Consider the following 15,956-nt stretch of genomic DNA (forward strand, 5'->3'; position numbering starts at 1 on the left):
AGGGCTGAAATCAACCAAGTGGAAACAAAAAGAACTACACAAAGAATCAACAATACCAGGAGGAGCTGGTTCTTTGAGAAAATCAAGAAGATAGATAAACCCTTTGCCAGACTAACAAGAGGACACAAAGACAGTATCCAAATTAATAAAATCAGAAATGAAAAGGGAGACATAACAACAAAATATATCTTAAAATAATTATTCTGTTTGTTGAATATTAACAGTTGAAAATATTAAAATCATGTTCTACCAAAAAAAAAAAAAGAATGGCTAAGATCAAGTGACAACACATGTTGGCAAGGATGTGAGTGGGGGAGCACCCTCATAGAAGCAGGTGGAGGGTGGATGGGATAGGGGGTTCATGGGGGGGGAATCAGGAAAGGGGATAACATTTGAAATGTAAATAAAGAAAATATTCAATAAAAATAAAAAAGAAAAAGAAAAAAAGATATCCTTCACCTAAAAAGCAAGCAAGCAAACAAACAAACAAATTCTTTCCAAGATCTAGTAGATGCCTGTCTCTGCTTGTATGAAGCTAAGGCCCAACCCCTGGTTTCAACTGATTGTTTAATGATTTTGTCGAATCCTCAAAAATAAATTTCTCTATCGTTTTAAACAATTAGACTCAGGTCCTTTCTGGTACAATCTTTTTTTTTTTTTTTTCTGGTACAATCTTTGAGTCAAGTCTTTGATACTTGTTCTTACACTTAGAAGGACTCCTCAGCTTTCTTTGGATTTGTTCAAATTTCTAGCTAATCTTTTTCTTAGTTTCTTGCTGTTACTGAACAATTAACTTCATCTTAATTATTTAGATGTGTTTTTACTAAGACCTCCTTTGATGTGTGTGGGTGTTTTTCCTGTATGATATCTGTGTACCATGTATGTGCAATGCCTGCAGAGGCCAGAAGGGATATGGAATCCCCTGGAACTAGAGTTACAAATGGTTGTGAGCCATCACGTAGATGTCGAGAATCAAGCCCAGATCCTCTAGAAGAGTAGCCACCTCTCCGGCCCTACATCATAATTACTAAGAACCAAAATTGGTATCTAATTTTCTCACACTTCATTTGTAAAGGCAATTTTCTTCAGAAGAGTTAAGGAGCTTTGTTTTTACAGTGTGTTGCTACCTTCCATGAGAATATCCATGCCAGTGCTGCAGCCCATTTCTTTTGGAATGGCATTCCTGTTTTAGACACTAAGCTCTGGACAGAGTCGTAGCTTCTGATCTTCCCAGCTTGCATATTCCAGTGTAGGATGTTTGCCTCAGTCAAGAAGTAGATGACATAGTGGTCTCACTCTGCTCTAAGGGAGATTCTATTTCCTAAGTGTCTGGGGATATGGGGGATCCTAAAGCTGTACTTGCCTGGACTAGGGCTTGCAATACAGAGCTTGGAAGAGTGATAAATGATGCCAGCTTGTTTTCTGAGGGACATTCAGGAACCTTAAACTAGAGAAGTGATTCTCAACATGGGGATCATGACTCCCAAAGGCCATTTAAAAACACAGATGTTTACATTATGATTCATAACACTCGCAAAATGAAGTAGCCATAAAAACTAGTTTATGGTTGTGAGTCACTCCCACATAAGGAACTGTATTAAAGGATCTCAGCATTAGGAAGGTTGAGAACCAGGGCTGGAGAGATGGCTCAGTGGTAGGGCTGGAGAGATGGCTCAGTGGTTAAGAGCACTGACTGCTCTTCCAAAGGTCCTGAGTTCAAATCCCAGCAACCACATGTTGGCTCACAACCATCTGTAACAAGATCTGATGCCCTCTTCTGGACTGTCTGAAGATAGCTACAGTGTACTTATATAGAATGAATGAATGAATGAATGAATCTTAAAAAAAAAGAAGTTAAAGGAAGGTTGAGAACCACTAAACTAGAGCTTAGGAGAGAAGAAGCCTGTGTTCTGTCTATATACCCCAGAATAGTGCTTCTATTATCCTGAGTTGGGATAGGGGGTTAAGCTGAGGCCAGGTCCCTTGATGTTCTTAATAATTACGGGTTTTTTGAGTGCTTCTCTACTTACTGCAAATCCTTTTGAACAATATCCAATGAACAATTTAAAAGCATTGGTTTGTTCTTAAATTTTCAGCATCTTTGGCTGTTTTGCTGGAGCTCTTCATGCTACTATTCTATAAATTTCATCCAATTTCTGCCTAAATCTATCTTCACTAAGTATTCAAAAACATTCAAGCGATTGCTAGTTCTCTATGAAGAAATTTTATTATATTCTTTTCACCACAATGTTGCTTTTCAACTTCAATCCAAATGCATTATACAAAATTTGTATTATTTATTGCTAAAGTATTTCACTGGCTTCTTTACTAGTCTTCTACCTTAATTTTGTTCTTCATCTAATCTATCTCATGCAACCTATCTTCCTGCTACTAGAATGAACCATCCCTTGATTATCTACATCAAACATCTCTACTGGTTGCAGAATATAATTCTAAAATATTTAGCATGCTATAGAAGTCCTCATGAAATGTTTTAATCTATCTTTGCTTCCATTTTGAGGAATCATATTTAAAAACAGTCAGGGATATTTAGTCAGTGCCTGCTTTAAAGAAAGAAAATAAAAATCTAGGTGAAGGTGGCAACTTCATACTTACTTTACAACTCTATCTGGCCAGAATACTTGGGAGCTTAAAAACACTAGCCATCGAATACCCAAGGGAGCCAGGCAGTGGTGGCGCATGCCTCTAATCCCCAGTACTCGGGAAGCAGAGGCAGGGAGATCTCTGAGTTTGAAGCCAGCGTGGTCTACAAAGTGAGTTCCAAGGCAACCAGAACTACACAGAGAAACCCTGTCTCAAAATACCACCCACCCCAATTTTTTAAATTTAAAAATTAAAAATGGTAAACAGCTTTCAGAGTTGGAATAAAAATATTATTCAAAGTGAAATTATAACTACCATTCTACTTAAAGAAATAAAACAAAATTAAATTTATTGTGGAAGAAATTTCTCCTCCAAAAGGAGATTAATTGGATGGTCAACTCATAATTTCGCAGAAAGCTTATTCAAACTCTAGGGTGTAAAAAGAAAAAAGTTAAGGAGTTTATCACCAAACATTTATTTGCAGAGAGGCAGAAAGAGAGAGAGAGAGACAGAGAGAGAGAGAGAGAGAGAGAGAGAGAGAGAGAGATTGATTTTGAGAGAGAGATTTGGTTCCTTTAATATCAAGGAACTCTCTGGCCTGGACAATTTAGTGAGATCCTCTCTCAAAAAATGTAAAGGGTTAAGATTTTAGCTTAGTGGTAGAGTGATTGTTTGGCATGCATGATTCCCTTCTTTGAAACCCCAACACCACAGAAAACATAGTATTGTAAATACATTAACTTACTCTGAATGATCTGGAAATGTTCTTATTAAGTTTAGGAACTCCATACAATAGAAGTGTTTCCACCTCCGATTTTACATCTATAAAGCATCACTTTCTGTCGTTTTGAATGACCTAGAAGTTAGTATGTAAACTAGGGCTGGCCTATATCTGCCTCCCAAGTGCTAGGATACAGACAGATGTGAGCTACTATATATTTCTTTAAATTTTCTTTTACATATCAGGCATCTAACTATTATCACAAAACTACTTAAATTAGAATACTACTTAATAATGAAACATTCACATTTAGATTCAGATCATACTAATAAAGACTATATAAACTGGGTGGTTCTGTAGCCACAGTGACCACAGGCTTACTGGTGTAGAATATGAAAATTAAAAAAAAAAAAAACTTTACCCTTCCTTCCCATCTCCTGGCATCTGAGAATTAATAAATAATAAAAAAAAAAACTAGCTAAAAACCTAGCCCACTTTTCTGGGTTCCCATTTCAAAAGAGTATTAATTAGTACTGCAAATTTGCTTCTCAATAAAATAAGATATTGCCTATACCTCAAAAAAGTTATCTAGCTGTAGCAAACTTACAAACTATTGTTACTTGCAATTTGCTTCATGGAGTACCCTAAACAGATACTTTATTTCCTAGTCAATCCCTACAGAGAAAGTAGATGAACCAGAGATGATCCAAACTTATGAGCATGCAGTTATTCTCTTCTTGTACTGACCTGAGGCAGTCATTTGTGCTAGGAAGAGCAGGTACACAGAAGTAGCATCCAACTGCAGGTGTCCCCACTGGTCATCACCTACCACAGTGGCACAAGTTTTGGTGTTGTACTTGGCATGGAGGCTATCTTTAGTACTCTGACTGTACTTGAAGGACTCTACTTTATCCACCTGACAAGGAAACAGTATAAAATGGCCAGTCAGAAAAATCAACCTATATGCTATACATCTGTAGGGCGCTGACATACACACATCACTACACTCTGCCTTCAGGAAATTGTGAATATGGGAAATATACTATTACCTGCTTTTTTCCTACACTGGGGAAATCTAGCATTTTTAATAAAAAATAAGAAATAGTTTTTTTTAAACCCACCTATTTCTTGTTCATTGCCTCTTTTCTATGCTTTTCAAATGGTTACTTTGTCATATTGTAGAGAAACTGGAAGCTCAAATGTGTAAGAACAGTTTAGTGAGAAAACGCAGTGCTATACATTTGTTCTTGAATTTAAAGTAGGAATGTGTAGATAAATTGACAGATGAGGGCATTTTTATTAATGTACCTGTGCATAGTTGTTTGTGGGTGTGGGTACCCCCAGAGGCCAGAAGAGGGCATTCAACTCTTTGGAGCTGAAGTTCTAAGAGTTGTAAGCCACCTAACACAAGTGGGTATTAGGAACCAAACTCAGGTCTTCTGCAAGAGCAATATGTGCTCTGAACCATTAAGTCATCTCTCTAACTCCAAGAAGTTAAATTTTGAAGATGCCATAAAAAGAGTTAATGAGAGCCATATAGAGTCACAAAAAAATGGTATTATAGAAAACTAATTAGAAGAGGCTCATTGGGAGCTGGGGATATACCTCAATGGTAATGTAATATGAGGATGCATAAGGCCCTGGGTCCAATTCCTAACACACACACACACACACACACACACACACACACACACACAGCAGAAATCCAGACCTTAGATAACAGGAAACCTTAGATAACAGGCAACGTTTCTGACCTAGTTCCTGATATGTAGATATGATTACTTATGTCTCTGATGTATGATAATCTTAAATATGGTTCATGAAATTTGTGACTATATCTATTTAACAGGACAAAGCATAACTATCTATAATATAAATAAAGTATAAAGACAAAGTGATATATGTGAGACTAGTAAAGAGATACATACAATAAATAACTTCATATTCATTTAAAAATCATGAAGTTTAGAAGTTGAGATCTGTTCCTTTCTACTTTGATCTAATTAACTCAGGTTCAATATGTTTTAAGATCTCAGAATATAGGTTTCTTAGTAAAATACTTTTGTGTGGAAAAATGCCATAAATGTAAAATGTAAATGGTAGACTGTAAACATATTTGTAATGTACAAATGATTAACATCCATAATATACAAGAAGTCAGTAGGCAAGAAACAGACAACCTACAAAGAGGCAAAGCTCTAGCAGGTAATTCACCAGTAAGGAACTGCAAATTTTCAATTCACATATAAAAGGATGTTTAGCTACACACAAGGAAGACCAGTTATTTGAAATTCAAGATTCCTTTGTCCCAATCTTAAAATTGAGAATACTTTGAATGATTTTTTCCACATAAATTTTGTATCAAAACTCAATTGGTGTAAACGCTAAATTCATATCAACATCTGGTTCTTTATAGGCCTTATCCCATTTAGTGTGTAAGGAATGTTTCCCTAGAGAGAGTTTGTTTGTTTTTTTAATTTCAGAGTATTTTCCTTTTTTGTGGTGGTACACAGCTTTATTTAATTTTTAATTGGATATTTTATTTATTTACATTTCAAATGTTATCCTCTTTCCCAGTTTCCCCTCCAGAAGCCCCCTATTTTATCCCCCCTTGCTTCTATGAAGGTGCTCCCCCAACCACCCACCGACTCCCACCTCACTGCCCTGGCATCCCCCTACACTAGTGCATCGAGTTTCCACAGGACCAAGGGCCTCTCCTCCCATTGATGCCTGACAAGGCCATCCTCTGCTGCATATGCGGCTGGAGCCATGGGTCCCTATTTGGTTGGTGCTTTAGTCCCTTAGAGCTCTGGGGAGGGGTCTGGTTGGTTGTTATTGTTCTTCTTCTTACGGAGTTGCAAACCACTTCAGCTCCTTAGAGGATTTTCTCTATCTACTGAAGACATAAGAAATTATATAACGTGCAGTGTGCTTATCTTTTTAAAACTCTGAAAATGTATTAGTTCTAGAACGGATGCAGACCTAAAAGTTTCAGATAAGATTTAAAAAAAAAAACCTGTATCATGCTTTATCTAGTGCACATATCTGCAAATAGGATAATGATTATTTTTTGAGAAAAATCATTCATAAGGGGAGGAAAAAGACTGAAAGGAAATAATTCTAGCTGTAACAGGGTCTGTGTACCATGCCCATCCCAGAGTTCTGAACCTTCTAAAATTAGAGACTACAATTTGGGAATCTGAATGAAAGACTATAAGCATCATTAAGATGTTATGTTTTATCAGAAGTTGTTACCAGTGCCGTACCTGTCTGATCATGCAGTGCAGCAGTCCCCTCATTAACTTCACTACACTCTGCAAAAATAAATGGAAACCAGACGGTTATAAACATACCGAGATACAAGAACACTTATTCAGCAGCTTCGGTCAGTACATGACCTTTTGAGAACTAGTAACCCTATCCTGGGCTCTACTTGCATGGCATTTACTTTATAGGTACACAAAACAGACTGCAGCTAAAAGTTAAATCAAAAGCCATGCTTTATGATTCCTTGAATTTAAATACTAATATTAAAACTCTAAGGCACTTTTACCTAAAAATGAGCCAACCATCTAATAGTTGAGAATCCACCTAGAGAAAAGGGGCAAGTTAGCTCACTCCCCAGGCTCTAAGGCTCCGCTAGTATATGCCCTCTAGCCTTGATGGCATCTTCTTCTTTAAAAATTCACTTTATTTTTTAAAGACTCATTTTTCATTCCATATGTATGAATGTTTTGATTATATGTATATGTGTACATCTCATGCACACCTGGCATGAGTAGGGAGTATGTTTTAGAACATCACAGCATAGAACAGCTTCCCCAATTCTCTACAAATCTTTCTGTTTTACAGTCTAGAAGATCTTAAGTCATCTTTGTGTTCCACAGACCATGCTATGAGAAAAATTTCCAAGTAATACTCTGTGAGGGTGACTGTAAATTAAGAACACTGTTAAGAGAAACAGTGGCAAGTTACTACTGTTTCGTACAGTGTTGTATTGTGTTTTACTTGGAAAGGTGGGCTCTCAGGCACACAGAGTTTGAAGAACCACAGGATACACAGGGAAAACTAGTAAAAAGAGACATAAAAACAGGCATTTGGATCTCAACTGAGGTCAGAGCTAAAGGAAGGGAGTTGGAAATCATTCCTAAAAAGGTAATGGAAAACCCATGAAAAACAGATGAGAGACAATACAAAGAGAAGAAACTAAGAAGCAGAAGTGGGGGCAGCCAGAGAGATGGTGATCTGCCTGAGTGATTATTTTTATAGCTATAAGACTTGTTTTCCTTTTAAGATTTATTTATTTTATGTATATGTGTACACTGTAGCTGAACAGATGGTTGTGAGCCTTCATGTGATTGCTGGGAATTGAATTTTTTTAGGACCTCTGCTCACTCCAGTCAACCCCACTCATTCCGGTCGACCCCACTTGCTCCAGTTGGCCCTGCTTGCTCTGGCCTAAAGATTCTTTTATATATTATTATAAATAAGTACACTGGAGCTGTCTTCAGATGAACCAGAAGAGGACATCAGATCTCATTACAGATGGTTGTGAGCCCCATGTGGTTGCTGGAATTTGAACTCAGGACCTCTGGAAGAGCAGTCAGTGCTCTTAACCACTGAGCCATCTCTCCAGCCCTGAGACTTGTTTTTTATCTATATGATCAAGAAAGGAGGGAATATGTAAATATATATTTGGGTATAATTCTAATTACAATATAGATTAAGGAAGTTAGTTAAACCCATTTCTTATTTCCATCTGCTATTCTTATTGGTTTTCTGATTTTATGAGAGAGAAGCAAAAATGAGAGTTGGAAGAAAGGGTATATAAATGACTAACAATGCTTTGGGGGAAATCCACACAGTAATGGCAAGTTGGCAGCAGGTAGAAATTTAATCTGTGGATATATTGGACTTCATCTATGTTCACTTACTAGTTTTACATCGGTTATTATCTCAGCACATTATTAGATCTGTCTATATTAGAATCACCTAGGTAATTTGAAAAAGACCAGTGCTCATGGATATAATTTTTAAATTCTTACTTAAACTGTTTTAAAGTGAGGTCCATTCAGTTAGGATATCTCTGAAAAGCTTTCCAAGTAATTCCAATGTCCAGCCAGAGTTGAGAATCACTCATGTAGGTCAGGGACAAATCCAGCCCATCACTGTTTTGTAAATAAAGTATATTGAACTGTATCGCCACGCTAAATCTTTACACATTTTCTCTTCTTTTTTAAAATTTATTTATTTGGCTACACCTACCAGAGCTGAGTAATTAGAGACAAGTGACCTATACACCAAAAATATTTACTATCTGATCCTTTACAAAAATGGGGGGGGGGTTCTAATCTCTGGTCTAGATTAATACTGACTTAAGCTTTTTAAAACATTATACATAATAATCCAATTTGTTTTGATTCATAAAACAAATACATATAAGTTAGAATCCCCACAGAAGCTTTTCTTTTCTGAAGCTGATTCCTGTTTCCACAATGTTCTGAAACATTCCAAAGTTAGTAATGTGACATCAAAAATATTTTTCTGCTATGTGAAAGATTATATAAGAGAACACAAAAATTTTAGAACTGGCAATTCACTTTTTTCCTCATTTTTTCCACTTGGTCAAATAAGGAAAGACATCAACTCTGCAGAATGATGGAACAACAGATTTATTCTTATAATACTGAAGATTTTTGATCAAATTATATCAGGCACATAACTGAAGTTATTCTGATATTAATGTATAGCAAATCAAAACAAGGAACAAACTACTGAGATCAAAACAGCAAAACATTCAGGATAGGATATCGGACTAGAGAGGTTTTCTTAAAAAAAAAAAATACACACTATGTCTTCCAAATTTCTATTATGGCATTATTTCTATAAAAGTCTGTACTTGCTTCACTAGAGCAAAAACTCTTTTGTATCTCTCAGTAATGGCTTGAAGGAATTCCAAATGGCTACTGATACTGAAGATAACACAGTGAGACTTGTCCCACTCCCAAGAACAACTTCTGAATGTATTGCTGCTTTTAAAAATAACCAGATCCCAATAACCTGATTTGTAAATCAGAAGTGGAGCTCAGATTTCTTAAGTTCAAGGAAGACGATAGGAGAAACAGCTGCTGTGGTAAGGCTCCTTCTCACTAATGGAAAAGGATCTACTTATACTTACAACTAGCATAGTACTTTATCATTAAAGGTCTTGTGTAATTCAAATGATGCCAAAATATTGCCTTTTAAATACTTAAGATGAAGTAGTTCCTTTCTGTTCAGAAGTTCTATAAAGGATACTAATTTATTGAGGGTAAGGTACCTTAAAAGTTGGCTTAAAGTCATCTGCTGACTCTGACCTCAATTTGACCCCAGGCAACAGGCTCTCTAAAATTGTGGTCATATTTATAAAGATCAATGAAGTCATTATTTTTGTCTAATGAAGAAAACCTGTTGATCTGTCAGGTCCACTCATACAGATACCACAATTATTTTCAAAAGAGAGAGAGGGGGGAGATAAAATAGTACACATTGGGGAGAGGGAGAGAGAAAGAGAGAGAGAGAGAGAGAGAGAGAGAGAGAGAGAGAGAGAGAGAGAGAGAAGTACACATTTGCTCCCACATATTCCTTGCAATGAAAATAAAATGGTAGAACCTGAAAATACACTTAGAGAATTATTAATCTTGGGAAATATATCCAAGTAGGATTTTCAAAAGTAAAGTAATGAACATTCTGAGCCCTCTTCCCTGAATCTATAGTTTTCAAGTTTCCACCACAATAACCAAACCAGAGCAGACCAGATCAGACCAAACCAAACCCACTGCAGATACAATAGTAGGAAAACCTTATGGAATGCAATTTGAGCAAGGTGGCACAAGGGCTATTTTCCTTCAATTCCTGCTCCCCCATTACACCCACACAGAGCCCCACATCTCTGTATAGTTTTGTTTTGATTACCTGCTCCAGTTCATAGGCCTTTGCCTTGTCCTCATCACGGTCAGCATTTTTGCGATATGCCAGGCCCAAACCCCACACAGCCAGGATACTGTACACATTATCTCGGACCCAGGCATCTTTTTGATCATAGCTGGCTGGAAGCAAGCCTGTCACTGGATTCTGCAAGATCAATTAAGAGAGAGAGGACAGGCAACTAACCTCAGAATGTAAAGGGAACAAAATCTAGGGAATATATTACTTAGAAACTTTAGTCTTTCTCCTACTTCCCCATTCTCAAATTTTCGACCTTTCTTCTCTTTTAACCAGTTGCAGGTAGATACTATCCCCCAGCTTTACTGAGTTATAACTGACAATAAAAGTTGTACATATTTACTGTATACAACATGACGATTTGATACATACATGAATGTACTGTGATATGACAATCAAGTTAATACATCTATTACCTCACTTTTTGATGGGGGTGGGATCTATTCTCTCGGCAAGTTTCAACAATATATATATATATATATATATATATATATATATATATATATAATAAAGTAGTATGGACTAGTCAGTGTGCTGCTACTGCTGCTAATCAACATTGCAGAACATATTTATATGAGATGAGAAAGTTTGTTCTATTTCCATGCGCTATCTTAAGAATAAGGAAAGAGCTGTCTGAAAGCTTACAAGTCCAAAACATAGGTATTATTAAAATAAAGGCATTATTAGGGGTTTTATCAAATGTAGTACTAAGGATGCCACTAAGTGCATTTTAAAAGAAAAATAAATATAAAAGTTAAATTCAACTAGCAACGAAAAATCTGAAGTAAAGGGGTAGGAAAAAAAATCTTGAAATATATACAGCCAGGTGCAGTGCCTTATAGCCTATAATTCTCCAGACTGACACTCCTTCGAGGCCAGCTACATAGTGAGTTTCAGGCCATCGTGGGCTACAAAGACAGACTTGGTTTCAAAAACCAACAACTCCAAAGAGCACATAAAAAACCAGGTGCAGTGGTGCATACCTGTTACCCCAGCAATGGGGAGATGAAGCCCGAGGATGGGGAGTTTGAGGTCAGCATGGGCTACAAGGTAAAATCCTCTCTAACAACGGAAGAAATAAAACAACAACGACTTAGGAAGCAAACAAAAAAAAACCCCACTGGCTTGTGGTCTGTTGTCCAAACTGTGAAGGCTATGGCAGGAAAATCCCAAGTTCAAGGCCAGCCTGAGCCACTGAGCAAAACTGTTTAAAAGTATGTACAAAGTGCCTTGACCTTCACAGTAGTCTAAGGTCTCTTAGGATGCTCTATGTTCTCATACATCTTTGGGGGAGTGGGGTGGAGTAGATGGCCCAAACCTGGGGTGAGGGCAATAAAAAAGTGTTATCATTTTTTGAAACTCTGTTCCTGGAATCCTGCCATAGTTGGGAGGGTGGGGAGTTGGGGGGAGGGGGTGGCATTCTGTCTGAGCTCAGAAACCATCACTCTGGAATCACTGCAGAGGGGTGGGGGTGGGGGTTGTGGTTCTCCATGCCACACTTTGATTTTACTCCAGGTTCAACATGCAACTTTCCTTCGGGATCCTTTAATGTCTCTCCAGAGACAAATGCGTTCAGGGTTCACCCAGAGTCAGTGTCCGGCGCTCACACTTCACCCTTACCTACACTTACCTGATGGCACAGGATGGTCTGATGCACCAGTCGAGCATAGCCGTCCAGGCGGACTCCCGAGTTACTGCGGCTCCTCATGGTGCCACGTCCCTAATCCCCTACTGCACACACGGGAAGCTCGGACGCCTGGCCTGCGGAAACCTTCTAAGCGCTCGCTTGCTCGTGTGGCCAATGGTTCCCGCGCGGCACCCGGTTCCGGCGGCCTCAGAGTCCACTTCAGGCCAAGGCTCAGCCTCCCGCGGTCTAGGCTTCGGCCCGCAAAGACCCCGTCTCCACTCAGTCTCCCGTGGTCTCCGGGTGGCGCACCGGCATCCTCCACTTGACTGAAGGAGACCAGGGCGGCCCGGAGACTCCAGGCCAGCGACAGCAGCGGGTCAGCGCCCCGGGTGCCGCCTCCCTTGGCGAGCGTGCGGGGGCGGGGCGTGGGTCCTGCAGCTGCGCGCTACGCCCACGGGCCAGTCGCCCGCCACCCTCCGCCCAGAATGTGTCGCCCAAGTCGATGTGCTCTCCCCGCCCCCCGGGGGAGTTATTTTCGAAACACTACAAGTGACTATTTTAATTTTGCACGGTTGTGAGCACAGGCTGTTGCTCTTACTTCTGAAGGACTACTAGCTTTAGGAACCCTCAGAACTCTTCAAAACTGAGAGACTGGGACTGAACGATTCCATTTCCGGATCTTCAGGAGCAAAATGTCGGATTAAGCGCCACACTCTGAAACCAACCAACCAACTAACCAACCAACCAAACAAACAAACAAACAAAGAAAACCCAGCTCCCTAAGGAGTTCTTTAGCCCCTCCTTAAAGATGCGCGAATCCGCGGGCGGTTAGGGAGCTTTGAGGAAGCAAGTGTGCAGGCTGAGAGCAGAATAGGGAGCCGAGCAGCGGCTGAGGGTGGTCTTGATGGGACAACTGACAGTGGGAGTTATCTGCTTTGGAAAGCTTCCTCGTAAAGTATAGGTGACTAGGCCCAAGGAACAAACATTCAGCTGAAATTAAAGTGACTGAGGAGGGCTGGGGAAGAAGGCTGCGGAGGATACAGTGAGGATCTTGAGGAATCTGCCTCTGGTAGGTGGTTCCCAAAGGGCTTATGCTTCCGAGCTCTACTGTCCCAACCCCTAACCTTTACTCAGCCCTCCCAAACTCCTTCTGGGCTCAGCAGGAGTACCACCTGCTTTCTGAATTGCCGGGTAAGAGAATAAGACTGTCTCTTGACCTTTCAAGTTCTAAATCTAAGCCTTCCTTGGCCACCTCACTCTGCCCACAGTGATTTTGCATTTTCGTTCTATTTTTTTTCCTCTCTTAAGTTTCTTCTCTTCTTACAAGCTGCCTCTGCGCCACTGCCACCGTTGTCTCTGCTGCAGCCTCTTCCTCAGGCAGTATAGCATATAGTCAGGCACCTTGGAAGGTGACTAGCGAATATCTGATAATGGTGATGAAAGGTGAGTGCTCAAGTGCTCAGGTTGAACAGCCAGTCAATGATGCAGTTCAACACAGTGGCACGGACTTCTCCAGCAAATAGTTTCCCATTGCAGTCACAACCTACGCAAATGTGATGGCTGGCCAGTACACCACTTCGTGTCCTTAGTACACTGGGAAAGGGAGTTCGGTTTGGAGAGAACATTCCTCTGCCTATGCCCCTAACTCCCTGATATCGCGCCCTCACTCAGACTATAGGCTCAGAAACCTTTTTCTCTACCCTGGTCCCCTTCAAGTGTCTGTCCTCTAGTTTTTCTTCACCTTGATATTTAAGCACATTTTCAAACATTAAAGTAGTATATGATCATTAAAGAAAAATTGCAAAATACAAAAAGGTGAAATAAAATATTGAAATCATAATTCCCCACACCACTACCTTCTTTCTACTCTTTATATTCCTTCTGCATAGACCTCCCTTCACCTCATGATAGCATGACTGGATTAGGAATGGCAGAGGTGTGGCATCACTAAGAATGATAGCTAGCTGGCTATCAGCAGACCCTGTTGGCTGGCATTGCCCTGGTGCTTTCATCCTTGGTCCAATTTAGACTTTCAGTCTTGTAGTCTTAGAAACTTGATCTGCTCAGTGTCCCAGAACCGGTAAGACCCAGGAGGCTGACTCATGCTGACTACCTCACAAGAGCTTGGTGCATGAAAACCAGGATGCTGTTTGATATTGAGAAACAAAATTGTAACAGCTTACGTTAACCCGAACACTACTTTTTCTCCCTTTAATAAGTTGGAATTCTTATTATATAACTTATATAATGGCCCTGTTAAGTAGATAAACTTCTGATTAATATATATTAGTTGTACAAAATAGGGGGTTTCATTGAAATGTATTAATAATTAAACCTATCTTAGAGGTGGAGAAATGAAGACACATAAAAATTAACTAGTTGGAAGTGTGATCTTCCATGTTGGTTTCGTTGACTCCTTTTATATATGTTTCCAGGGCTCACAGGCACTTATTTTTTAGATATATCTAATTATAAATCAAATTATAGTTGTCAGTCTGAAGTCATTGCTTCTTTTTAAAATCATCAACATGTAAAAGTTGTACATATTTATGGGATACTGTGTGATGTTTTTGATGCATGTCCATGTTGTATAGTGTTCAAAATAATATGAAAGTAAACTCTTCCTAAGAGTTTCAATATTACAAATAAAGTTAAATCCAGTTCTCTCTATTTAATATCTTCTACCATGGTCTTCTTTGTTCCCCTTCTGAAAGTAGCCACCATTATTGGATTGATTTGTATCCTTTCAAGTTGATTCTGAATATATTTATTTGGAAATATGCATATAAAATGTACTATTGCTTTGTTTGTATTTTTAAATTTTTGCCATTTCTTTATTTTGTGTGTATGTATTTGTATACATGCATCTGTACATGTGCATCTTGTGTGTGTAAGAGAGAGATGAAAGAGAGACAGAGAGAGAGAGAGAGAGAGACCAGAGGTTGAAGGTGGCTGTCCTTTTCTTTCACTTGCCACCTTATGTATTGAGAGGAGCCTTCTCACTGAAGATAGAACTCACTATTTCAGGTTTCTAGCAAGTATCCACCTGTTTCCTTCCCCCTAGTGCTAGGGTTACAGTTGAACACAGCCACACATGGGTTCAGGGGGTCTGACTATCTGAGCCATCTCCCAGAACTCCCTTTTTCTTCCCTTTTCTTTTAATTGTTTGTCTGTTTGTTTGTTTGTTTGAGTCAGAGTCTCTTTACATTCTTGAATAGCGTGGAGCTCACTATGTAGACGAGGCTCGTCTGGAACTCGCCAAGTAGACCAGGATAATTCAAACTTACACAATACTTAAAGTCTTAGCTAGAGAATTAAGACAACTGCAAGAGATCAAAGGGATACGAATAGGAAAAGAAGTCAAAGTATCTTTATTTGTAGATGATATGATAGTATACATAGTTACCCTAAAAATTCCACTAGGAAACACCTACAGCTCATAAATACTTTCCACAAAGTAGTCAGATATAAAATTAAATCAGAAAAATTAGTATTCCTATTATATACAAATGACAAATGAACCAAGAAAGAAACCAGGGAAACAACATACTTCACAATAGCCTCAAATGATATAAACTATTTGGGGTAACTCTACCAAACAAGTGAAAGTCTTGTAAACTTAAAAACTTTAAGACATTGAAGGAGAAATTAGAGAAGATATCAGAAGATGGAAGTGTTGTGGATGGGCCTGGTGCTGTTTGTATTTTGGTGCTAATTCCACTCTCCTGGGAAGGGTTGCAGACAAGGAGCATACTCAGATGACTTCTTGTGAACCAATCCCCTAATGAATAAAGGAACCAATCACTGGGAGAGTAGGAGGGACTTCCTGGTTGGACGGAGGAAGAGAGGAAGCAGGAGAGAATTAGGTCCTTTTGGACAGGGATAGTGTGAGGACAAGATGTAGCTATGAGTGTCTCCCAGTATCAGTGATAGATCTGTCAGGATTTGCCACCAAAGGATTTAGATTTAATAAGGCTTACAAGATTAGAATTTTAGTTGCTGCACCCAGCAATTGAGTTA

General features: G+C 39.0%; 1 protein-coding gene across 2 annotated transcripts in view; it reads right to left on the bottom strand.

The window, feature by feature from the left end:
- The window catches only part of Phka1 (phosphorylase kinase regulatory subunit alpha 1), a 113,404-nt gene extending 101,063 nt beyond the window's left edge, over positions 1-12,341 (bottom strand). For both annotated transcript variants that reach the window (XM_021152825.2, XM_021152821.2), the window contains exons 1-4: positions 11,940-12,341; positions 10,280-10,438; positions 6,592-6,639; positions 4,073-4,241 (exon numbers count right to left, since the gene is read on the bottom strand). In XM_021152825.2, coding sequence (XP_021008484.1) covers positions 4,073-4,241; positions 6,592-6,639; positions 10,280-10,438; positions 11,940-12,017 — 454 coding nt within the window. In that variant the 5' untranslated portion in view covers positions 12,018-12,341. The remainder of the gene's footprint in view (positions 1-4,072; positions 4,242-6,591; positions 6,640-10,279; positions 10,439-11,939) is intronic.
- Positions 12,342-15,956: the final 3,615 nt, after the last annotated feature.

The sequence above is a fragment of the Mus caroli genome, chromosome X (assembly GCF_900094665.2).
Source record: "Mus caroli chromosome X, CAROLI_EIJ_v1.1, whole genome shotgun sequence".
In the NCBI taxonomy this organism is placed as follows: domain Eukaryota; kingdom Metazoa; phylum Chordata; class Mammalia; order Rodentia; family Muridae; genus Mus; species Mus caroli.